The sequence below is a fragment of the Suncus etruscus genome, chromosome 15, assembly GCF_024139225.1.
Source record: "Suncus etruscus isolate mSunEtr1 chromosome 15, mSunEtr1.pri.cur, whole genome shotgun sequence".
Lineage (NCBI taxonomy): Eukaryota > Metazoa > Chordata > Mammalia > Eulipotyphla > Soricidae > Suncus > Suncus etruscus.
Genome location: NC_064862.1, coordinates 61,367,013 through 61,393,144, shown reverse-complemented (window position 1 = coordinate 61,393,144; position 26,132 = coordinate 61,367,013). Strand labels below are relative to the sequence as shown.

Sequence of the window (26,132 nt, the reverse complement as noted above, 5' to 3'; positions counted from 1 at the left end):
TGCTATCCAATCCCTGATCATGCTGATTCCTGGCCAACTGGTTTGCTTTGGGGCCCTCATGTACTGAGGGACCAGGTCCCCACACTGACAGCCTGTGTTGCGTGCAGAAATCCGTGCAGATCCGAACAGAGGCTGGCCCGCGACTCCACATAGAACCCCCTCTGGACTCTTCCGAAGACTCTGAGCTTTGTGGGGATGTAACCACTCAGGCCAAGGGCGCCTCTGAGGACCATCCACAGGTAGGTGGACTCACTCGCTTGCTGGCAGTGCTATGGGCCTGTCTCCATTCCCCACATATGCATGAGCCACAGCCTTGGGACCAGAGGCTGGTTCAGCCTGAGAAGGGTCAAATGGTGTGACCGGGCCAGGAGAGATGTTCAATGCCCAAAGGTCCTCTGGTGAGTGGTCGCTCCTGGGGGCTGCTGTGAGGGCAAAGCGAGGGTTCACACACACACACACACACACACACACACACACACACACACACACACACACAGCCACATACCTGCATTGCTCCAGGATTTTGGCATAGACCCCCCCCCCATCACTAAACATTCCTGGATGCACCTTCCTGCTACCTGATAGTGGTTCTGGAGTCCTGGGTATGGGCCCCACCATCTATACTTCAACCCCAGATTGGAGATATGACTGACAGTGACATGCTGGAGAGATGACAGGGGACAGAGACTAGAAGGGAACAGAACAGGGGGTGGAGTGACTTAAGCAGCAAAGTGCTCTGAAAAAAACAGCCACTCCTGGTACAGCACAGGAGAGGGCAGATGTGGGCAGGGGAGGGACAGGTGGGACCCTGCAGTGAGGGTCCAGCTGAAACAGTGGTGAGAGCAGGGAGGGGGCAGCAATGCTGATGAGAGGCTGAGAGGTTACGTTCCATGGGCCATAGACTGAGGGGAGACAGACCCTTTCCTAGCAGTGCCTAGAGTCATGGCAGCATGATATAAGTGGTGGGTCTTGTTTGAAGATCGTCCTCCCTTCCTTTCGAAATCCCCCCTCCCTTCCTCCCTCTTCCTTCTCTCTTCTTTCCATCTCCTTCCTTTCTCTTCTTCCCTTCCATCTTTCATCTTTCTTCCTTTCTTCCTTTTGAAATCCCCCCTCCCTTCCTCCCTCTTCTTCCTTCTCTCTTCTTTCCATCTCCTTCCTTTCTCCCTTCTTCCCTTCCATCTCTCATCTTTCTTCCTTGTTTCTCTCCTTCCTTTCTCCTTTTTCTTCCTCTATTCCTTTCTTTTCTCCTCCCTTTCTTCCTTCATTTCATCCTTCCATTTTATTCAGGGAAATTTGAAGGGAGAGAGAGAGATGTTCATGAGAGATATGGATTTCTCGAGAGCACATCTGAGTTGAGGTGCAGGTGACCCTGTTGAAGGCCGTGTCTTTGTCTATAGAGACTGTGCTGTCTTCATGGTCACTTAGGAGCAGAACTCAAAGGCCAAAGTCAAGTGGCTGAGCCAGTGCCACCAGCTGGGGCCACTGCTGCTCCTTATTCTCCCCTAAGGACAGACAGTCCCACGCATGGTGCAAGTCAGATGGAGAAGTGAAGGGACCCTGGAAGAGGTGGATATCTGCAGTCTCCCCATCTTCCTCCTCACTGAGGAGGGGATGCTGGGGCTCAGGCTGCTGTGGCATGTCAGAAGGGCCAACACCTTTGCCAGGGGAGCCGTTTTCCATGGAGTGATCTGTTATCCCCTTCATATAGTTGGGCATTGGGGGATTATGGTCCTGCACTACTGCTGCCTTCTGCTCACATGAGTGCACACACTAGCATGCATACACACACACACACACATACACACACACACACACACACACACACACACACGTTCATATGTACTCTTATAGTCTCCCTTCTCCCTGTTCTCTCCCCCTCCCTCTTTCTCCTCTCCTTCTGACTCTCACTCCTTCCCCTCCCCCCAGCCCTGCTCCCTTGTCTGTGCAAATAATTTCTCATCTTGGAGAGGTTGGTTTGGGGCTGAGTTTAGTCTATTACAGCTCAGCCCTACTCATAGATCCATCAGACAGCCTTGTTTCCCTCTGGCCAGCTCTGGGCCTGTCAGCTGAACATGTCTCCCCTCCCTCTCTGAAAACCAGCCATGGCCAAGAGAGCTCCCTAGGCCCATTGCTCACCAGTGTGACCTGGTCTACACACCCTGGATTCCATCCTGCCTCCTCTTGAAGGTGTCCAGACCTCCCATGCAGTCTTGTTTCTTTTTATTTCTTTTATAATTACAAAATTGTTCATGATTTAGTTTCAGTCATACAATATCCAACACCTAAACCTTCTTCACCTGTGCACATCACCAGTTTCCCTTCTGCCTCCCCCATCCCCCGCCTCTGTAGCAGACAATTTTCTACTCTCTTTTCTCTCTCCCCACCTTTTTTTTTTGTCTTTTAGACACTATGGTTTGCAATATTGTCACTGAAGGGGCATCATGCCTATTACCCTATCTCCTTTTAATATCCAGTTCTTATCCAGAATGATCATTCCCAACTATCATTGTCAAAGTGGTCCCTTTCCTGCCCTAACTACACTCCTCCACTCTTTGTGGCAAGCTTCCTGACATGGACTGGTCCTCTTGGTCCTTGTCTCTAGTATCTTTGGATACTATTACCATACTATCTAGTTTGTCATTCTTTTTAATATTCTACAAATTAGTGCGATCATTCTATGTCCATCCCTCTCCCTCTGATTTTTTTTCTCTCAGAATGATCCTCTTCATGTCCATCCATGCCATACGCAGAGCTACATTGAACCTGGATCATGCAGCTGGTTATTCCACTGAGACTTTTTTGGTCATGGCAGGAGGCATTTTAGATGGACCTAAGAGAGCAGGGCAGCCAGCTGGGGCTTTTTATTTCCATGGCCACGATCATCCCCTCACTGATCTGCCATTCCTTATGGCACTGAGCAATACCCTGGCCTCCACCCCGCACTACACTGTTGTAAAGAGATGGGAATTAATTTTTGGCTTCTCAGAAGCAGGTGGCTTCATGCTAGGCCTCAAGGGACTGCTCTTAAAAAAAAAAAAACAGGGGCCGGGCGGTGGCGCTGGAGGTAAGGTGCCTGCCTTACCTGCGCTAGCCTAGGAGACGGACCGCGGTTCGATCCCCCAGCGTCCCATATGGTCCCCCAAGCCAGGAGCAACTTCTGAGCGCATAGCCAGGAGTAACTCCTGAGCGTTACCGGGTGTGGCCCAAAAACAAAAAAAAAAAAACAGAGGCCAGAGGGATAGCATGAAGGATAGGCGTTTGCCTTGCATGCAGGGTGGTGGTTCGAATCCTGGCATCCCATATGGTCCCCTGAGCCTGCCGGGAGTGATTTCTAAGCGTAGAGCCAGGAGTAACCCCTGAGTGCTGCCAGGTGTGACCCGAAAACCAAAAACCAAAACAAAACAAAAAACAAACAAACAAAAAACAAATTTGATCTCCTTGTTCTGATTATGGAACTGAGGGGGAGTGAGTGGTCCCCTGGAACAGTGGGCTCTGTGGGCCCAGCACAGTTCCAGACATCACAAGAAAGCAGGCACACCCCATATTTGCGACCTGCCTGAAGCTCAGAAGAGAAGCAGGGAGTGAGGACTGGAGAGAGATAGGGTGTCTTGTGATGGGGTAAGGTGTGAGCAGAGGCTTTGGAGAAGCTGGGAATGTGCCAGGGCCCCCTGGAGCTAGGTAGGTAGGAGGGACAAAGGGGCAGCCCCCACTCAGATGACTCAGGGTTTGGGGGACTGAGCTACAGAGGTGGGGGCTCTATTTTGCGTTCCCAGAGCAGAAACTGTCATAGGATTTCGACATTTTAGCAGCTCCAGGAAAGGAAAGTCTCCTCTTTCCAGAAGGTTCCACAGAAGGGCCCTTTGCATCTTGCTGGCTTGCTCTGAGCCATGTGCTGCAGTGGATAGGGAGGCTCCACTTCTCTGTGTTGGCTCCACTGAAGTGTCATCAAGGAAACCAATTTTACACTTCCCTGTGATTAAAATATCTCTAACCCCCTCTCCCAGGCTGTATAACAATTCCAATGATATAAAGGGAAAAATAACCCCCAAGTCCCACTGCCCCAGAGATTATTACCCTGAAGTAGGGCTAGATAAACTGCTGGATCAAGCCTGAAAATTCCAGGGGTCCTAGAGAACAGTGATTTATGGGACTGATAATGTGGGACATTCTACTTGGGGCCTGGTCCCCAGAGAATGTTTCCTGGCCCAATAAGGGGGGAAAGTTGGATGCTTCCCTGAGTTCCCCTTTCCATCGAGTGCCCTGGGATGTACATTTCAGACTTCTGGAAAGTGGTTTTAGAGTACAGGCAGGGGTTGGGTGGGGAGGAGGGAGATTTGGGACATGGGTGATGGGAATGTTGCACTGGTGATGGGTGGTGTTCCTTTTATGACTGAAACCCAAACACAATCATGTATGTAATCAAGGTGTTTAAATAAAAAATAAAATAAAAAAAATAAAAAATAAAGATTCATGACTTAGAATTAAGGAAAGGCCAGTCACAGCCCTGTGCCACCACAGCTTTGCTTCTGTCCCACAGCCTCCAGCCCTATTGCCCTGTCCCCAGCAGGGTTTCTCAGCTGCTCATGAGCAGCAGAGCTGTGAGGAAGACTGAGGAAGGGAAGAGGGCGAGTGTGTGGCTCGGGCTGAAAGTGGCTACACAGCCAACATGTCTGCTCCTGCCATGTCACACTGCGAATGGTCTTGGTGTGAAATCACTCATTCTTGGTGGTTCCCATCAGTGGGCGTACGCCACCCCATCCCTTTGCCTGAGAACCCACTGTTTTTACTTGCCACCTGCCATGACCCTCTCCCTAACACTGGTGAATGGTATGTCATCTGGACCTCATGTTCCAAGCACCATTTCTGGAATGGGCAGCCCAGGATGAGTCCCACTATGAGGGAACTTGGGAGACAAATGGTTGGAGGGGGGGGATAGGGGCTTTGACCTCACCACATTCTTTTTGCTTCACCCTAGGGCAGCAGTGCCATGCTCTGTGACTTTAACTTCTCCCTCCTGAGCACGCAAGGGTGCCCCAATCCTCCAGACAGCACAGACAGAGAAAGGATCCTCCTGACGATGCAGGATGTGATGGTAAGGCATGTCTCCAGACACATTTCTGGGAAGGGACTCAGTTTAACCACAGTGTCTGACTCTCACCTAAAACTGTTGCCTGGATTCACTACCAGAAGACATAGAACAGTAGTAGCTCAGGACTGACTAGGTCCTGGTCCACTGTCTGATTTATTAAACTCCCCTTAAATGGGCTCTACAGAAAGATGAGCCTATGCTGAGGGGCAAGTCACCTTGTCAATCCTGGAGAGACTAATTGTTTCTCTGTCATGGGGAGGCTGGTGGGAGTGTGCAGAGTCCCATACCCCCGCAGGTTCCTGACTTCAGGCCACCTGCGCTGACCTGGTTTGGGCCTGGATGTGTGTGCGGGTGCCATATGTGCTAAATAATGTTGATGCTCTGCTGGTCTTGGCCTCAGGAGCAGTCTCTCATCAGCTTGGGCTAAAAGGTAGGATAGAGAGGCCCTTGCCACACTTACCCAGGTACCCCAAGTACCCCATGAGCCCAGCTCTAGAACACGATAAAAAACTTCCTCTAGAACTTCATGAAACCCAGTGAGGAGGCCCAAAGAGGAGGGAAAAGGGCACCCTTTTGGGGCAACAGTGTGCAAAGCCATCTGCCAAGTCTTATGTGGGCCTGAGAAACCAGAGGCCACCTGGAATGAAAGGAGGTGAAAGAGGGAACCCTCCAAGAGCAGAGGGAATTCTGTTTTGGTGTGGCCTTGGCTGATGAACCATGAACTGGTCGTCTTGGCCATATTTAAGAGTCATAGTTAAAAGGAAAATATTGAGCTGTGGATAGCAAAATTAAATATGCACCAAAATCACCAAGAGAATCTGTCTCAAATGAATGTTTTTATTCTCATAGTTAAGTGTGCAGAATGTGTAGGTAGGAGAAAACCTGGATTTTAACAACATAATAGAGTCAGAGCCTACGAATCAAAGCCCACCACACCGAAGGGAAAAATCTGAGATGCACTTTCTCTTGGTGGCCCAGCCATAGGGACTAGACTCGAAGGCACTTCTCAGACTCCCAGTTAACGGGGCTAAGGAGATAGATAAAAGGGTTGGAAAACATACTTTGCATGCAGAAGGTGCTATTCACCTCTCAGAATTTCCCAGAATGACTCCCAAGAACTTTGCCAGGAGTAGCCCCAGAGTAATACCAAGTATGATCCAGCACTCTGCCCAGAAAATCTATGAAAAGTCCAAGTTAAGATCTTTTCTATATAATGCATCACATCCTAGCATATTCAAATAACTGTAAGGTAAAAACAGCAGCAGAAACCCACAGAAACAAGTTTATAACCAAAGCAGCAGCATCTTTTCTGTTCCAAGATCTGTCTGAAAAAAAAAAAAATCTGTCCACATCTCAACCGACATGTACTCTTGGCTTCCTTCACCTCCCCATATTTCTCTAAATAAATTATTTAAACCAGGGGCCAGAATGATAGCACAGTGAGTAAATTGTTTGTCTTGCACACAGCTGACCCTGGTTCTATCCCCAACATCCCAAATGGTCCCCCAAGTCTGCCAGGAGTAATTTCTGAGCACAGAGCCAGGAGTAACTCCTGAACACCGTCACATGTGGCCCCAAAACAAACAAAGAAAACCTATTTAAAAACAAAATCACAGGACTAAAAAGGGGTTTTGCCCTTATCTTCAGACCTTAGTCCACATTTCTGATTAGGTAAGAGAAGAGGGAATATAATAAATGAAAGGTACAAAATATAATACTCCCCTTATGCTATCTTTTATGATATAGATTAGGTTTTCTCCAGAATTTTATCCATTGAAATAAGAAAAGACTAGGTTATATTCAATATATTATAGAACAAGAAAGGATATCAATATATTTTAGTAAATTGGTATTTCCACAAAATTATCTCATTTGTGTTCTTGAACATATAAATATGTAAATTTTAATGTCATTTTATTTTATTTTGGGTTTTTTTTTTTTTTTTTGGTCACACCCACAGCGCTCAGGGGTTCCTTCTGACTCTACACTCAGAAATTGCCCCTGGCAGGCTCGGGGGACCATATGGGATGCCAGTATTCGAACCACCGTCCTTCTGCATGCAAGGCAAACGCCTTACCTCTATGCTCTCTCTCCGGCCCTTTAATATCATTTTAATTCTTGTTTTATAATTTTTCATTCAGACTTTATTTAAAATGAAGACTCAACTTTCAGAGCTGGTTTTGTGGACTTTAGTCATATTCCAAATGTGTCTCAAATTTGAGGAAAACAATTAAGAGAAAGTAAAAACACACAGACAAGTTAGTTGACATGAATGGGCTTCATGTCAGGATAGAAGCTTGAGGGAGAGTGATGCCAAGTGAGTGGGGACCTGAGGGGCCAGAGCAATAGCAGAATGTGGAGGACACTTGCCTTACACATAGCCAACTGGGTTTGATCCTAGCATCACATATCTTCTCCAGAGCACCACCAGAAATGATTCCTGAGAGCAGAGCCAGGAATAGCCTCTGAGCATTGCTAGGTGTGATCCAAGCAAACAAAACTAACCTAAAAAATGGGGGTGTGGGCCTTAGACTCTGTGGCCTGGCCTAGTGGTGGGCTGTGTTATCATTGTTTCTGGTTTGACCTGTGTTTGAGGGGAGTTAGGTGCCTTTTCTGGCTCTGCGCTCAGGAGTAATCCCTAATGATCTCAGGGGACCATATGTGGTACCAGAAGTTTGAATCAAAGTTGGCAGGTTGCAGGGCTACGACTGTTTCTTTGGTCTCCTTTCTTTCTGTTTCATTTTGAACTAGAATGCTTTTGTTGTTGCTGTTGGTTTTCTTGTTTGGTTTTTAGGGCCACACCTTGGCTTATTCCTGCCCCTGCACTTAGACAATCACTCCAAGGGACCATATAGGATGCCAAGGATTGAACTCTGGTTGACAGCATGCAAGGCAAATGCCCTCCCCACTGTACTATGGCCCCAGTCCATGAAAGATTTTCTTCTGCATATGTCTCAACCAATTTGCCCTGGTCCCCACCATGCCCTGTTGTGTGGTGCTGAAATTCTATTGCAGTCTTAGAGTTCATGGTTTCTTGAGAAGATCCGTGTTTGTGGCTCTCTCTAAGGAATGGAAAGAGCAAGTGTCTGGTGTCAGATACATCAAAAGGGAGGAGGGGTTTTTCCATGGATGCATGGATCCTAGGCTGAGACACACTTTCTTAGGGCACCTGTTTCCTCCCCTGTAACATGAAAGGGGAAATGTTTGCAGTCAGATTTCTGAGATAAGAGTTTCTAGCAGAAGTCACAGCGGTAGAGGCTCTGAGAGTCTGGGTCCCCTCATCCCAGGATGTCTCTGCCTGGCACAGTATGTTGCGTGTTTCAGCTTGGAGCCACCACAGAACTCAGCTTCCCTGTGGCAGAGGCAGTGGCAGCCCCACTCACTCCCAGGGCCTTAGAAAAGTGCCCGGAATAGAGTCTTTGTTAAACGAGTGAATGGAACAGTTGATTGATTGAAGGACTGAGTTAGCAAACATTAATGGCTGTTGATGAGCTGCGCTGGCCAGCCCACATGAGCTGAGTTCAGTCATCATGTCACTGAGTGATAATTATGATGACAGTAGTTCCTAAACTATGAATAAGGACGTAGAATCTGACAAAGAATTTTTGTGCTGCACGAGAGAAAAGAATCCGTTTGAGAGATGGAGTTTGGATCGGAAGTAATGGGAGAGAGTTGGGATTTCTGGCTCATGGTGCTAATTAAAACAGGTATTTCCTTAGTTTTTAAATTTTTAATTATTATATCATGATTTACCAAGGTGTTCATAATAACAGCTGTTTTCAGCATTTAGTGTTCCAACACCAGCGTAACCTTCCCTCCACCAATATTCCCAGTTTTTTACCTACACCACCCCCAAATCTGTTCCCTAAGCAAACACAAAAAAGTTTATTTCATATTGCTTATAACAGTGCTTCTCAAATAGTGGGGCACGTCCCCCAGGGGGGGTGCGAGGCTTCATAAAGAGGGGCACGTTTGACCTCTGCAAACACTGTCATAATAAGCTAAGCCCTGTGTTTATGTCTCTGTATGTCTCTGGAGCTGAGAGTTGCTGTGTCCCGCTTCAAAACCCGCTTCGAAAAGCTATGCATCGCAAAACGTGTTCATTGTAGCCATTTATTCAGACATCACCTCTGATTAAAAATCAACTCAAATTATTTTATATATTTTTGTTTTGCAGGTTAAAGTTTTTTTTTAATAAAGATACTATTTATAGGGTCCAGAGAGGGTGGCGCTAGAGGTAAGGTGTCTGCCTTGAAAGTGCTAGCCAAGGAAGGACCGTGACCGTGGTTCGATCCCCCGGCGTCCCATATGGTCCCCCCAAGCCAGGGGCAATTTCTGAGCGCTTAGCCAGGAGTAGCCCCTGAGCATCAAATGGGTGTGGCCCGAAAAAACAAACAAAAAAAAAGATACTATTTATAGTCATGCGGAGGCTTCTTCCTAGGGGGGCATGACAGAAAATAATTGAGAAGCACTGGCTTATAACAACACAAAGTTAAATGGAATTTTGTTTGTTTGTTTTTTGGTTTTTTGGGCCACACACGTTTGTTGCTCAGGGGTTACTCCTGGCTAAGCGCTCAGAAATCGTCCCTAGCTTTGGGGGGACCATATGGGACGTCAGGGGATCAAACCGCCGTCCTTCCTTGGCTAGCACTTGCAAGGCAGACACCTTACCTCTAGCGCCACCTCTCCGGCCCCATTAAATGGAATTATTTAAAAAAACAAATCAATAAAAATAATTTGTGATCATGGTCATATGTCACAATGGAGTTACTAAAGTCTGAGGATTTATTGGTCCAGTTGGTGCTAGTTGAACCTTCTGCAATACTGATTTTCCCAAGAAAATCAGTGGTCTCCTCTGCAGCTTTTCTATCAGCTTTTCTGTGATCCTAACTGGGCTCTCACTGCTATGAAACTTGAAGGTGTAACACAGCCATGCACTCCAGGAGTTATGGAGTTAAAATAATTTCATTACTTGGCAGCTTGATGAAGTTCAATTGTAGAACTGGACTATAAAACTAGTATTTTCAATCTTAATTTATTTTCTTTTTGTACTTTTGGGGCCACACATGGCAATTCTCAGGGTTTACTCCTGGCTGTACTAAGGGATCATTCCCAATAGGCCCACAGGGGAACTTATAAGATACTGGGACTTGAACTTAGGTCAGCAATTAAGGTTAGTCTGCTACTTACTGTGCTCTGGCCCACAGTCCTAGCCTCTTAAAGGTTGCAACCCTAAGTGGGACTGCATAAAATTTTTGAAAATTGGGCCTTGCATACAGCCAACTTGGGTTCTATCTCTGGCACCACATAGGGTCCCTTGAGCCCCATCAGAAGTAAGTCCTGAGCACTGCTGAGTGTGACCCTCCCCCCCCAATTTTTTAGTGTTCTTTTATTATACTTAAGGGTTGTTTTGCATACCTATTTTTTACATCTAAATGCCCAGGATGAAAATTTCTCAGGTGTCATGAGTGAAAAGGCCTAAGAAACCTATTTTAAATTACTTATGCAAGGTTGAAGTGGTAACAAGTAGCCCATGGCCTGAGTGCCAGGTCCACATGGAAGGGGTGGAAATGCTGGAAAGAAACACCCCCACAGCACTACAAGGGCCCAGGGGCACCAAGATAGGCCAAGCTTCTACATTTCTCTGTGTCTATGTTCCATTTCTCCCAAGTCTTACATAGTTGTCATGGACCCACAATCTTCTACAGACCAGGCTGGCAAAATTGCCCTTCAACCACTAACAGTGAGAGCTTGGTTGAAGGCCTCTTTCTCCTTCCCAGTACAGTTCACCTCCATGGTACCGGAAACCATCAGGCATCCCAAATATACTCAGAGATGCCCAGGGAGACAGCCCAGACCAAAGGGCAATGACTCCAAGCAAGGAGCACAGGGTGATCTGACTCCTGTGGAGTAGTCTAGGGGTGGTAAAGAATGCTGAGCACCCCATGCTGTGATGGCCAGACTCAAAGCAGGGTGAGTCCTTTGTCCACTAGAGCTTTTCTGAAAGCTGAGTCACCATCCAGCCCCAACTTAGAAAAGCCTCTTTTTCATCTTAATGAAATGCAAGGCTGACATTGATGCAGTGTTGGAATCCATCATTTTATTTCTTCCAATTATAGTCTCCTTCGAATGTCTTAGTTTCTACAAGCTACGATTTTGTATCTATGTATACAACATCTCTATCTGGATTTATAGCATGCTCAGCTTTTCACTTGATTGAATATGTATGTGCTTCATTTATTCCATCACTTATTCATTCACGCATTTATTCCTTGTTTCCTCTTTCAGTTCATTTCTGCTTTTATCTTGCTTTTCTATCCAGACTTTTTAATTGAATTCATTGCCTTGGGTCTTTCCCCCATTCTACCTCATGACCTGGTTTCTAGAGTTAAGTCATTACTGCATGTATTTTACATCCTTTTGTGTTTATTTAATTAATTTTAGGGGGCCACTCCCAATGCAGTGCTGAGGGGAGGCGTGCAGTGCCAGGGTTCAAACCCAGGGCACCCAAAGGCAAGGTGATCCAACTCTTTGAGCCATCACCCAGCCTCCCCTGCTTCTGAAAGTTAAAAAATCTTTTTTTTTTTTTTTTGGTTTTTGAGTCACACCCAACAGTGCTCAGGGGTTACTCCTGACTGTGCACTCAGAAATAACTCCTGGCAGGCTCGAGGGACCATATGGGATGCTGGGATTCGAACTGGGGTCCATTGTATGTTGGCCACGTGCAAGGCAAACACCTTACCACTGTGCTATCTCTCTGGCCCCTTAAAATATTTGATTCTGGTTTATTATATTCTGTAAACCTCATTAGGCCCACCCAAGTTCTAGCGTCATGCTAGTCACCAGTCCTCTGGTAACCACCATGAGCTTTAGAATCTCATCATTATCTGCCAGGATTTTTTTTAGTTTTTTTTTTTAGTTTTTGGTTTTTGGGTCACACCCGGCAGTGCTCAGAAATCGTCCCTGGCAGGCACGGGGGACCTTATGGAATGCCCGGATTCAAACCACCATCCTCCTACATGAAAGGCAAACGCCATACCTCCATGCTATCTCTCCGGCTTCATCTGCCAGGATTTATAACTCACTGGATATCTAGTTGTTTGCAGTCTACAGATGAAAGAGAAACCACTGTCTGCTTTCCTGCTCTCACTGAGCAAGAGCTTCTCCAGTTCTCTCCAAGTCTTTTGAGAAGACAGGAGTTGACCATTTCTAGTAGCCATTTCCTGTTTTCTCATCAACAATTTTGAGATGATAAATTTACTCCAATTACTGCTATGTCCTTGTCCCACACATTTTTCTATGTCTGTAGCACTTTTACTGATACCTGTTTTCAATTTTTTTTTGTTTCAGGGATTTTATTTTTAATTTAGAATAGTTCTGTCATTTGTCTATTTAGGTTATGTTTTTACTAGCCTTTTGTTTTAATTTCTATTTTATGCATTATGATTAGAGAATGGCTTACTTTTGAAGAAAAATTTTGAAAGGCTTTTTACTTAGTTTGTTTTGGTTTTAGGTCCATGTTTGGCAATGCTCAGGGCTCAGTCTTAGCTCTGCACTCAGGAATCACTCCTGGCAGTGCTCAGGAAAACATGGGATTGAACTCCGGTCAACTTTGGCACAGTTTTTTGAAGTTTTGTTTATGGCCTATCTATCATTTTTATAAATCCTCTGTGATATTTGTAAAGGCATTTATTCCCTTTTGAACGTATGCAGAGTTCCCAAGATGGTAACTAAAGCGATGGGTTGTTATTTCATGCACTTATTATGTGTGACCCAGTATGAAGGCAGAGCACTGAGGTTACTAATTCACTGAGTTTTCATACCCCTCTCAAAGATACAATGGGAGGAGGAACAAAATGTGCATAATCTGCTTTTTTAGTAAATCTTCCACTTTTTAAAAAATATTTTTTGTGGTCAAAGTGAATTACAATTCTCTCACAGTAAATCTTCTACTTTTTTTTATGGGCATTAATAAACCACTTCAACAGAGCCCTGTTCGCCATTGTGCTATATCCCTGGACTATGTTCATGATTCTTTTTTTTTTTTTTTTATGGTTTTTGGGTCACACCCGGCAGTGCTCAGGGGTTATTCCTGGCTTCACGCTCAGAAATTGCTCCTGGCAGGCACGGGGGACCATATGGGACGCCGGGATTCGAACTGATGACCTCCTGCATGAAAGGCAAACACCTTACCTCCATGCTATCTCTCCGGCCCCGTGTTCATGATTCTTAAAGGATCAAACCCAGGTTGACAGTGCACAAGACAAGCAACGTACTGCTATTCTCTCATGGCTTTGGCCCTCTGGCCCATTTTAAAATCAGGATTTCTCTGAGTCTGTCTTTTGCCTTCTGTTTCTGTTTGCTTTTGATATTCCTCATCTCTGCCTATCATGTGCCTCTAGAATCATGTCTTCTGATGGAGTGTCCGCATGTCTATGAATATTCTTGCCCATATCCTTAGTCGTTAAAGCAGTGTGCAACCTTTCCCAGCTGCAGGCACCAGAAGATGCTCACTTATCCTCACTGTCGCTGCCCTGCGCCTCTGTGTTGTTCTCTGTCCCCTGGTACATCTTTAGACAAATATTGGCCCAGATATTGCAGGTGCCTTAATTTTCCCTCCTGCTTTATGTCTTTCTGTTCTTATATAAAATTATTTGGATTGAATTTCTGGTACATTTCGTCTTTATCTCTTTGGGCCACTTAGTTGATCTTTTTTTATTGTAATGTTCCTAAAAATCTAAACTTTGAAGATCCCTACGTGTTGGTCTCAAACATCTTCAAGTCCTCCAAGGATGTTAATTTTTTTTCTACATTCTCTATTTTTTTCTAGCAGGCCTTTCTTTTCTCAGCTGAACTGAGAACTATCCATGGCCACTCTCTCTAGGCTGCTGTCACAGCTTGGTGACTCTTGGTTATGGGCCCGTGTCCCCAACAGAGACCGCCACCAGCTCTGTGATGTGACCTGTGCCTGGCTGGGGTGGGCTTGGGGAATCCAACATGCCCATGGAGGCCATGCCCCTCAGCTTTTTTGGGGGGGATGAAGGCTCCCATGTTTTCCATGGGCGCAGCCACCTTGGGCCTCCCCCTGCCCACCTTTTCTGCTGTCCATACTCCTGCTAAGTATTTTCAGGGCTGCTTTTCAGCATGTGCCTGTTTCTCGATGTCACTGGGGTGATGCCAGCAGCCTTGTCAATGTAGCGCCAAGTACATGCTCGAACTCTCACATTTTATCTTGAACTTGACTTTCAACCCAGCAACAGTTTCACCCCCTTCCTCAGAGAAGCTGCCTCCATGGTAGTGCCCCTGCTTTGACCTACAGTTTCTTCTGCCTTGAATCCTTTACCACTGTAGCCTCTGCTCTGACTGAAGTTTATTATGCCTATGCTATTCTTTGTCTCTTAGTTGCTGTCTCTTCATATTTAGCCACTTGCCCTGCCCTCCATGGGCCCTCAGGTGAGGGGTCTGCCTGTGGTCACCCCTTTGCCTCTGCCTGAATCTAGGCCTGAGCTCTCTTGTCATGAATGCCTGTCTACCCCCACTTTCTATTTCTTCTTCAGAATACTAGACATCCAAGAACTGCAGGGCATTATAAATAAATTAGCTGTGAATCAAAAGGTCAAGCAGGGCAGTAAAGAAATGTCAGGGAAAAAACGATAAACATTGCACAGGTGTTTAAAACTCAGATTTTCCTGACCAGAGTTACTATCAGCTACCGTGGAGAAGAAAGTAGCTTTAAAAATACATAGTGTAGGGGCCGGAGAGATAGCATGGAGGTAAGGCATTTGCCTTCCATGCAGAAGGTCGGTGGTTCCAGTTCCAGCATCCCATATGGTTCCCCAAGCCTGCCAGGAGCAATTTCTGAGCATAGAGCCAGGAGGAACCCCTGAGCGCTGCCGAGTGTGACCCAAAAACAAAACAAACAAACAAAAAAAAAAAACATAGTGCAGGGGCTGATAGAGCACATGATAAAATGTGGTCAACCCAAGATGGATCTCCTGAGCACTTCCAGGTGTGGATGAGGTGACCCCAAGCAGGAACTGTCAGACTGAACCATGCCCTGGGTGTCTCAGTGAGTGTTCCCGTCTCTTCTCTCAGCACCAGGGGATGTGGCCTTCGTAAAAGAAAATGCACAAAGTAGACTCTAAACTTGTGTCTCATGTAACTTGATCTTGGGGAATTTATAATATAGAGCCACTGAGACCTGGCAGCCATTGGTTTGGAGTTTAGCTTTCATCACACTAATCCTTTGTCCCACTTATTACTCTGCCCCAGCATGCGGGCAGCCAATGTGCTTGTGGAACAATTGCACCTAATGTTTAGTATTGGTAGAATGAACATGAACAAGGAGCCAGTGAACCTTTCAGTGTTGGGTCCAGACCCCTCATGGGACAAGCAGACTCCTCTATGTGTGAAAATGCTTATCCAGGGTCAACACTACACATCACTGGGTTGATGCCTGCTAGGCCAGCAAAAGTCCTCAAACCCTAGTACCACATAATTTTTTAGCACTGAGCTCTGAGCACTATCAAGTATGTTCCCAAAAAACAATGAGATGAAGTAAAATCTAAAAGATATATTTATGACTAAAGGAAAAACAAAACAAAACAAAATAAATGCTCATTGAGGTGAAAGGAATTAGTGGGTATTGTTGCAGCTCAAGTCTTTCAACCCAATTGTCTAAAACTGCTGACCAAGTGATAGATACTTTTGGGATCAGAAGATGTGGACTGCTTCCTCTCTCTCTCTCCATTCTCTCCCTCTCCTCTTTCCTCTCTCCCCTATCTTTCTTTGTTTTCTCTTTCTCTTTCTCCTTTCTCTCAACTCTCTTCCCCTCTCCTCTCTTTCTCTTCCCTCTCTCCTCTTTCCCCCTCTCCTCTCTCTCTTCTCTTTCTCTCCTTTCTTTCCCTCTCCTCTCTTTCTCTCCTCTCCCCTCTCTCCTCCCTCTCCTTTCTCTCCTCTCTTCCCTCCTCTCCTCTCTCTTCTCTTTTTTCTTCCCCTCTCCTTTCTCTTCTCTCCCCTCTCTTCTTCTCTCCACTCTCTCCCCTCTCCTCTTTCTCTCCTTTCTCTCCCCTCTCTCCTCTCTTCCCCCTTTCCTCTCTTTCTTTCCTCTCTCTCTTTCTCCCCCACTTCAGAGGTCTGCTAAAACCTTTGGTCTTTGGGGGGGATTGGGGTGCATCCCTTTGGGTTTTTTTTTTAGAAGGGCTAGCTCTGGATCGTGGCTAGAAAGAAAGAAAGAAAGAAAGAAAGAAAGAAAGAAAGAAAGAAAGAAAGAAAGAAAGAAAGAAAGAAAGAAGGAAGGAAGGAAGGAAGGAAGGAAGGAAGGAAGGAAGGAAGGAAGGAAGGAAGGAAGGAAGGAAGGAAGGAAGGAAAGAAGGAAGGAAGAAGATGTGGGCTGTGTTTCCTTGACCCCTTGGGATGGCTGCCCTGAGGTCTTTCTGGCATCTCATCGCAGACTCCTTGTCTAACAAAGAACAGGCACACTAGCTTCTGGGCTGTGTATCTTCTGTGACTGTCAGGCTTCTGTGCAAACATCATAGAGCAGGCATCAAGTCGGTGCTCCCTCATCACACTTCTTCTCCAGCCTTGTCCGGGTGTTGGGCGCATCATTCCCACATTGGAGATAAGTCTGGAGAAGGCTTCAAGACCTGTGTGGAGCCTTGGAGTGGCAGGAACCTGACCAGAGCATAAACCTCACTATTCCCCCATCTCCGGGTAGTTCAAAATTAAATTCTCAGCCACTAAAACACTTGGTACACACTTAAAAGTTCTGGCTCAGTGGCCACAAGACAGCTTTGTGCCAGGAGTCCTTCTGGGCAGGATTTTGCAGCCCCATGTTGCCCCCAATCCTCATATAGCTTCAGAGACCACCCACTCCAATGCATCAGTGCCAGATGGGGAAGAGAGTGGACACATGGCAAGGATCCTGGCCCTGCTACCGCTGGCCAGGGGACCCTGGTCTAGTAGTTAAGTGCTCTGGAAGCTTTTTAAGAGCCTGTCAGTGAAGGCTGCAGTGATAGAAAGTGTTTCGGTGTCTCTGGAGGTCAGCCAGAGCCTGCACACCGCAGCGGACATGACTACCGAGTTGGCTTTGCTGTCACTGCGGGTTTCAGGGGCCTTGTGGGTTTCTCCCTCTGCAGCCCAGCAGAAAAGGCAAGTCTGGAGTGCAAGCCACTGACACCCCCCACCCCGGTCATGTCAGCCAGAGGCCTGTACCCCAGGCCTCCCTCCACCTCCCCAGCAAGACCAATTAGTATATGGAGTCCTGTGGCTACATCTCCACACCCAGGCAATAAAGCGCCCTGTTGGACAGACTTGATCTTAACATTTTAAACAGAAGCAGGAAAAATTGCGCAGAACAAGGGAATCAAGAAAATCTATAAAGTAACTTTCCAGACAAATGAAAGCATCAAGGCTGATGGTGGACACACACACCCCCCCCCCACACACACACACCTGCGTGGTTTTCCTTCAAAGCCCCCACACTCTAAAGATCTTCCCAGAAGCAAAGGTTGGAACTGCTTTCTCCAGAGAGTCAAGCTGCCTCCTTCATCACCTTTTTGTCCCAGACAGGTGGTTGTAGCTCATGCGAACATTGTTAAAAGCTTATTTTCTACCCGAGGAAATGGTTCAGGACTGTGAACAATGTGCTTTGCAAGGAGAAGCCCTGATTCAGCTGGAGCACCTCAGTTTCCCTGGGCAGTGCTCATGAGTTACTCCTGACTCTGCATGCAAGAATCACTCCTGGCGGGCTTAGGGACATGGAGTGCCAGGGATCAAACCCAGGTCAGCCGTGTACAAGACAAACATCCTCCCAACTGTGTTATCATTCCAGTCCCTGGTGGCTCTTTTATAAGAAGGCCTTCTATAAGTGTCCCAATGCATACCTGCATTCTTTCAGACTCTCACAGGAACAATTACCTCCTTTTCAAATCATGGCCATACTTCATGATCCATTTCCAGCTGTCCTATGTTGTCCTCATGGCTATCCTCCTCTGTCTTTTTGGGCTCCCTGACCCCTGCTGTTCTTAGATTGACAGTCTCTCAGGCCAGCACTCCACAGCTTGTCAGTGTCTTACAGGCTGAAGGGCAGGTTCCTTGGGCACTGTGTATCTTTCTAGTTGGTCATTTCTGGCTCGTCTGCCTGCAAACCTCTCGAATCACCCCCACCTCTCCTGCCCGCTCTAACCCAGCTGCTCCAAACCCACTTTGTGGCCAAAGGCCAGAGGCATCTTTTCTAGGAAATGAGCCCTGCCTGCAGGCCCAATTCAGCACAGCCATTCCTGTCTGGACCTTTCCTTCCCAGCGGGTGCGCCTTTCTCTGCATCAGTAGTCCTGCCCTGCCTGGGCCTGGCCATCCTCCTTCCAGCCCTTAGCTCCACCCTTAGTGCAGAGCCCTGAGCTTGCCTGCAGGCATAGAGAAATAAAGGCTGGCCGCTACCTCCCATCCTTCCTGCTGCTGGGCCACGCTGAGCCTTGGAGCCTCCTTGGCGCCAGAGGGAGAAGGGTCAGTGGCCTAGGACCCAGATCTCTGCTTTTCCTCTTTGTTGGACCAGCTTAAAAGCTTTAGGCTCCAAAATTCAGTCCCTCCGAATGTGAAACTAATGAAGGTAGAAGGGCCCTGCTCCTCACTGAGGCTTCCAGGGTCCTAGTGCCCCTCTCACAACTGGCAGTTGTCGGAGGTTGATGGGGAGAGTGTGGGACCCTAGACCAGACAAAGATGCTTGGGACAGTGAGTGTCCATGCATACTAGCACCCGTTGGTCACCTCGGGTCACTGGAACTGAACTAAAGTACTGATACTGACGGGGGGGAGGGGGGGACAGACTAATAGTACAGCAGGGAGGCCTTGCTCTTAGCCAACTAAGGTTCAATCTCTGGCACTTCATATTGTCTCCCAAGCATTTTCAAGAGTGATCCCTGAGCACAGAGCCAAGCTTAAGCCCTGAGCACCACTGGGTGTAGCCCAAATAAATTTTGTTGTATTCATCAGCCTCAGCCCTGACTAGAATTTGGAAGTCTGATGATCTCTTATTTCTTCCGACTCATTCATCCCATCCAAGCTGGCAAAGTGTTTTTGTTACTCCATCAATCTGAAGAATATGGTGTGTCTCCTGGGTACCTTTCTAGGGTCCAATCTGCTAGGTGATACTCCTCTATGAGTCTCTCCTGAAAGATCATGTCTCTGTTTCTAGGTTCTGCTAAAATAGTTTTGGGGAGTGGAGGAGAAAGGCAACTCCTGACACAGTGTTCTGGGAATCACATGGTTCCAGGAATTAAACCTGGGGTTCTCATATGCAGAACCTGCACTTCAGCCCTACTTGGCCCCTCTACTGAGGTGTTTAAGGGGGACATGATTGATGTGTCTGACCTCTCCCTCTCCAAAAGGCACCTAGATCAGGATAGAAATCTCGTTGGGATTTGATCCTTCTTAAGTTCCAGCAGAGACCTCCCAGCCATACCCTTGTTTTTCTCCCTGTTGTCTGGCGGTGAATCTCCTAATTTTAGCCCCTTGGGTAGACTGTGAATTTCTCAACAGTCCTTCCTCAAGCCTGTCTACAAAGCAAGAAGAAACCAGATCACATCTTTGGCACTTTGCTTGGAAAGCTCTTAAGCTAAATATGTAAGATCAGAATTTACAAGTCCCACTTCACCCTAACTAGAGGACTCAGCCAGCATAGATTCTGCCAGTCCTGTCAGGATCTGCTTTGCTCTGCTCCTGCTTTGCTCCTGTTTCCTGCGCTCTTGCCAGCAGACACTCTGGATGTCCCCACTTCTTGAGGAGAAGGACAGGCCATCTCTGTGGAGTCACCCTTCAGGCTCCCACACTAACTGTTTGGTTTATGGTTCAATTGCCAAACCTTTACTGAGCATGTCCCATTTCTTCAAAACTCTGAGACAGGGCTGGGTGCACTAGACTGCCAACCCCTGCTAATATAGCCATTTGCCCAGTTTTCATAATCTGGCCATGTCAAGCATCCCAGTTTCTGGAAGCATCTTCTGGTTGCCCTCTTATTTGCCTGTAATGGACTTCACAGTCTCACAGGGATAGGGACAACTCCCCAGTGGCACTCAGTGTTCTGACATCCCTCAGGCCACCTGCACACTCTCAGGCATTTACCCTCAGGGGTCCTAGGACCCTCAAGATCCTATAGAGTCTGGGATTGCTTAGTCAGATCTGATCCCTGCAGCAGCACCACCACCTTGTTAGAAATGCAAATTGTTAGGGTTGGAGCATTAGTACAGTGGGTAAGACTTATGCCTCACATATAGCCCACCCTGGTTCAGACCTGGACTCCAGATAGTCCCCCCACTCTCCCAACACCACTGAAGTGTTCCCTACACACAGAGCTAGGAAAAGCCCTGAGCACTGCCAGGTATAGCCCAAAAAAAGACCCCAAAATACAATTCTCAGCACCCAGCAAATCAGACCCTTGGGGACGTAACCATCATCATATTTAACAAAACCCTAAACCAATACACCTCTATGTGCTAGTCAGATGATTTGTGGGAGCTCCTGGTCATGTCCAGCTGAGGGCCAGTCAGTGCAGAGGGACTGACCTTGTGATCAGAGGGTGGGAGCTGTCAGCCCCACAGCCCAGTTGCCCAAGAGACTGGTGTTAGCAAGTGGTCACGGCACCCACTTGTGATGCCACCATAAAAACCTAAAAACGGTCAGGAACCCAGGCCCCATCCAGTGCCTGACACTAGCCTGAACTCTGGGAGCACTGGAAGAAGTGGCTAAACTGGCACCTGCCCTGAAGTGTTCCTCATTGGCTCTTGTCCTGTGTGGGAGCTAGTTCCCTGGGTTCTGGGAGTATGAATTGAACTCAAGGGCTCACAGGTTCCTAATTTAGAGCTGCTGAGCCAGAAGCACTGGTAACACCCTTACCTTGCATGTGGCAACTAAAAGGGGTGTTGGGGAGCTTTGTGGTGCCAAGACTTATGTTGGGGCTATCAGAAGTGTGCTAAATTCTAGGGAACAGAGCAATAGCACAGCAGGTAGGACATTTGCTTTGCACGCTGCCAACCTGGGTTTGATCTCCGGCATCATATATGGTTCCCTGTGTCTGCCAGGAGTAATTTCTGAGTGCAGAGCCAGGAGTAACCCTTGAGTGCCACTGGGTGTAGCCCCAAAACAAAGACAAAGTGTGCTAAATTCTATAACTTCTAGCTTCTGGTGCTGGAGAACTGCCTGTTGGGGTTGGGAAGTCACAGTGAACTGCCATGGGGAGTGGAGTCAAGTCTGACTCTGTCTCACACACTCTCAGGTGTGGGAGGTGTGCACCACGCTCCATCCACACTGAAAAGACCACCAGGAAGTGCCCACTATGCTCCGTGGGTTGGGGACATGTGCTCATAGCGCTCCAGTGCTCGTGATCTCCTTTCCATTGGGTTTTTCTCCAAGTCCTGTTTTGCCTTTTCATCTCTCCTTGCACTCTTCAGGAGCTGAGGAAAAGCCTCGAACTGAGTGTCACTCTGCAGGAGCCCAAGGATGGTCCCAGCAGTGACGAGTATGACTCGATTGAGGAGGATGTGATCTCTGAGCCCGAGATAGGAGACCAGGAGCTGGGGGGCCTCCCTGAAGAGGGCCCTCCTCTTTCCAGCGGGGACCAAGTACAGAAGGAATTGGCCGAGGACCTGGAGATGGAGAGGCGGCCTCCCCCAGGCCCAGACACTCTGGTGATGCTGGAATTCAACCCCACTCCCACAGGTGAGCTATGCTCCGAAAGACAGCCTCCACCCTGGGCTCACTGCTCCCTTGGAATTAAACTTTTGGTAGATCAGCCAGGCAGATCATATTAGGATCCAGAGTTGAAGGACAAGACTACACAATTGAAATAAAACTGAACAAAATTTTAACTCGTCTACCAACAGCTCCAAACTGACCATCAGGGTTGTCTCTAGGAGGAGAGGAACATCACCCAAGGTCATTATATAAAGAGGGGAAATAGGGGCTTCTAGCTTCTAATGATCTTTAAAATGATTGGCTGTTGGGGTGGGAGAGATAGCACAGCAGTAGGATGTTTACCTTGCATGCAGAAGGACAGTGGTTCAAATCCCGGCATCCCATATGGTCCCCCCAAGCCTGCCAGGAGCAATTTCTGAGTGTAGAGCCAGGACTAGTCCCTGAGTGCTGCCAGGTGTGACCCCAAAACTAAAAACCAAAAAAAAAAGATTGGCTGTTTTCTAAGGTACCTTCCTACTGCTCCCTTGTGTCCTTTCCCAATAGGCTACCTTAGCTTGGGTAGCTTGGCCAGGTAGCTTGGGGCTGTGTTAATGGAAATAGGCTTGGGAAAGCCTAACATGTGGTCATTACAAAATGGCGTCTCTCCATGTTCAGAACCCAAGACTCCACAATCAGCCAAGGGTCTGCTGCCAGCTCAAGACAATAAACCTCACTCTACTGCAGTGAACTTCATTTTACCACAGTGAAACCCACTCTCCATATATCATAGCTATCCCTACTCACCACAGTGAACCCTGCTCTCCATATTGCCACAGTGAACCTGACTTTCCACCACTGTGAACCCCATTCCACCCATTGCAGTGAGCCAGTGAGCCCCATACTGGGGGTTTCTGAGGGTCCCCTGAGGCTCCCCCTGGCTAATACTGTCCTCCTCTATTCTGGCCACCCAGCATATGTGTGTGTGAATATATATATTTCTCTTTCTCTCTCATCCACATTGCCACTTTTCAGAAAGACAGTCACCTGCACCTGGGCCATTTTCATTCTGTGCCCAGGCAGAGCCCCTGCCCATCTTTACAGATCAAGAGCCCCCATTTTATAAACCTTGGGATACCAACCTTGCCCTGTCCAGACACCTGCTGTTTCCAAACCACACTAGTGGTGTTCAGAGGTTACTCCTGGCTCTATACTCTCTTAGTGGTGCTTGGGGGCCATATGGGATGTCAGGGATCAAATCTGTGTTGGCCATGTGAAAGGCAAGAGCCCTTCCTGCTGCACTCTGGCTCCTGTTCTCTTTGTAGAGGCTTTTCCATTTACCACCTCCCTGGGATTGCTTTCTTGCCTGGGGCTCTGACTGGTACTTCTCCTAAACTGCCAGCTCTGAGCCCTGGAACATTTCCTGAGCTTGACCCATTTGCAAGTGTTCACATTTCTGGCTATATTTACAAACCACTGGCAATTATTTTAAATGTTATTTAAACTAGTTCAGTCCTCTTCTTTTCTTCCTTTCTTCCTTCCATTCTCTACTGCCATCTTCCTTTTCTCCTGCTTTTTTTCTCCTCTTTCTTCTGTTCGCCTCCCTTCCCACCCTTGTCTCTCTCATCCCTCCCCTACACTTTCTCTTTTTCCTTTTTACAATTCTAGTAGTGTCTCAAGCAGTAACAGTCAAGCATTTGAATGGCCAGTAACCTGCTCTTCACACACATCAATATGTATAATAGCTTAAGAAGCATTAGCCCAGGTGCCTTCTTGAAGCATTTCCTGTGCCACAATGGTGCAAACAACCCTCTTGGCTTGAAGCATGGCCTGGGGCCCTTCTCTGTCTGCTTTCCCTGCACTCACCCAACAGCCCCCCAGCACCTTCCCAGCTTAATACCTGCCATATCTCCTCCCCCCACTCCCAGCTGTCATGGCTCTACCCTTCCTTGGGCCTTTACCACCTGGCTCAGGCCCCACTCACACATTTGGCTGTGTCTGCTGTGACACACCCCCGCCGACACAGAGCCCTGAGCCCCTCTGTCCCTGCCAGCTCTCCCGTCCCCCCAAAAAGGTGGGGCAGTGGGCACCTTGAAGGCAGCATCTGCACTCATGAGACTCCTCCCTCCCTCAGATGTCCTCACCACCCTCTTGACTTACATTTATGCTGCCACTCAGACCCACCACCCCAGAATTTGTAAGATTTGTCCCCTATTCAGAAATGTTAGTGTGAGAATCTGTGTGCCCTGGAGCACACAGTGATTCAGCAAAGAAGTTTTGTAGTCTGAGCTTCATACAACTCTGACCCCACATTGGCGGAGCCATGTATCTGAGTGAGTAAGTGAGTGGGCAGAGAAAGAGACGACCCCAGCTCTACCAACAGGGTTTGACATCAGACGAATAACTCTCCTACCACAGGTGGCAGGAAGGAAAGGATTCTGTCTGCTAAGCGGAAGGAAAACGCTGAGGTCTTCATCCCCAGCAAATCTGAGCCAGACCTGCCTCCTCAGCCCGCCTCTGTGCTCTCAGACCAGGAGAAAATGTGCTCAAGTAAGAGTTTGGGGTTCCCTAGCTCAGCTGGGGCTCTGGGTGGGCACTTGGTGGATCAGTTCTTGCTTCATTGCTTTTATCTCCAAGGCCGGAGCTGGCCACAAGCAACCCACAGAGAAAAGAGCTCTGCGGGAGATGTGTGTGCATGTGTGCACATGTGTGTGTGTGTGTGTGTGTGTGTGTGTGTGTGTGTGTGTGTGTGTGTGTGTGTAGGAGTGATTCTGAGCTTACAAGGAATTGGCTGGTGCCAATTGGAGTCTGGCACATCCCCTGTCAATTGTGAAATTTTGGCCCGATTGTACTGGGAAGAACCAAGCGCTCACACATGAAGCTTCAGAAGCAGGATTTGTTAGCACCAGCCAAGCTCACTCATGCACTTTCAGACTGCGGCCAAAGCCAAGGCAAAACAAGGAATTATACTTTAACAGCCGACATACTCAGTGGAATGTTTCCGTTGGAAACGTAGACTAAGTTAGAGAACAGGGGAGAATCAGGATGAGGGCAGGTGGTGGGTGTGGGGGGTTTGGTGAGAAATTCAGGGAAGGGAAACAAATGTCTTGGAGAGTGCAAGAAGCAGATGGGCAAACAGTTGCCTGACTGGAGCCCACAGCCCTGCCACATTACTGCCACACCACAGTGGTGGCAGGAAGGACCTGTGTTTCTATCTGAGGACTGTAGGGCAGTGGGCAGCATAGAGACAGATAGAGCAGGAGAGGTGGTGGTGGGAGCTTTGTTCAGGCGTTCAGCTTTGTTCAGGCGTTCAGCTTTGTTCAGGCTCAGAGACTCCTGAACATTCATCCTGCAGTTAAGATGTTAGTATTTCTCATCAAAAAACAAACAAACAAAAAAAAAAAACCTCCCCAGTATGCCCATAGCAATATCTGACCAGATCTTTGGCTCCCAGTCTTGTGAATGCACCAACTGAACTGATAGAGCACTTTCTATAGCTTCTTTAGGACATGTAGTAACTGAGTTTTCTTCTTGTTCCACTTTCAGTGGGGACCATGTTCCCGAACCATGTGTTCATTTCAGGGAGATGGTAGCTGGCATAGTTACCTCATTGGCATAGTTCTCCTCATTGAGAACCTCTGTTCTGAGATCCATAAATTACCATCCTCTGGGCTCACTTCTGTGACATTCTGTCACCAGGGGATGAGCTTCATAGCAGGTGACACAGGGAAAGTGGGAGGGTTTTGGGGGCATGTTCTCTGTCCACAGACCACTGCCCTCAAGAAGGCTAGCAGAGAATCAACTCAACTTGAGGTCCTAGCTCCTAACTTGTGGCTGGTATGACATTGGGGAGGTGAGGGGCACTTGGTCATGATTTCTGTGACACAAAGGAGCTCAGAGTCCCTGGCAGCCTGCTCTCCTGAGCTTAGATAAGCAAGAGGCCCCTGACATCTGGGACATCCCTGCATCCAGGTTCTTCAAGAAAACAAAGGGGCTTTTTCCTCTGGGAGAGGCGTGGGATCTGATCAAAGAGAACCAGCTCTCCCCATCATTCTCCAGCCCTGTTAGAGGTCAGAAGTCAAAGAGTAGAGGTCAGTGCCCTTGAGGGCCAAGGTCTGAGACTCAAAGCTCCATCCCTGCAGCTCAGGGCAAGGGTGGGAGGAGGAAGAAATGACAACAGTCACCACCACTTGCCAAGCATTTGCTCTGTGCTATGTAAATACCGTTTCTGTTGACATTTGCAGAAGTCACTTGGAGATAAAGATTCCAGAACAAGTGATTTTTTTTTTTTTTTTTGCACATGGAGGTCCCTGGGAAGGGAAAGGACCCAAGCTTGACTTCCACCACATACAAGTCTCAAATGGGCTCCGTCTGGCTAGAG

At 47.6% G+C, this 26,132-nt stretch overlaps 1 protein-coding gene across 1 annotated transcript in view; it reads left to right on the top strand.

The window, feature by feature from the left end:
* Window positions 1-26,132, top strand: part of KATNIP (katanin interacting protein) — a 117,825-nt gene that overhangs the window by 40,981 nt on the left and 50,712 nt on the right. Inside the window, exons 6-9 of the mRNA XM_049788142.1 lie at window positions 108-239; window positions 4,976-5,092; window positions 21,532-21,799; window positions 24,170-24,301. Of these exons, the coding sequence (XP_049644099.1) occupies window positions 108-239; window positions 4,976-5,092; window positions 21,532-21,799; window positions 24,170-24,301 (649 nt within the window). The remainder of the gene's footprint in view (window positions 1-107; window positions 240-4,975; window positions 5,093-21,531; window positions 21,800-24,169; window positions 24,302-26,132) is intronic.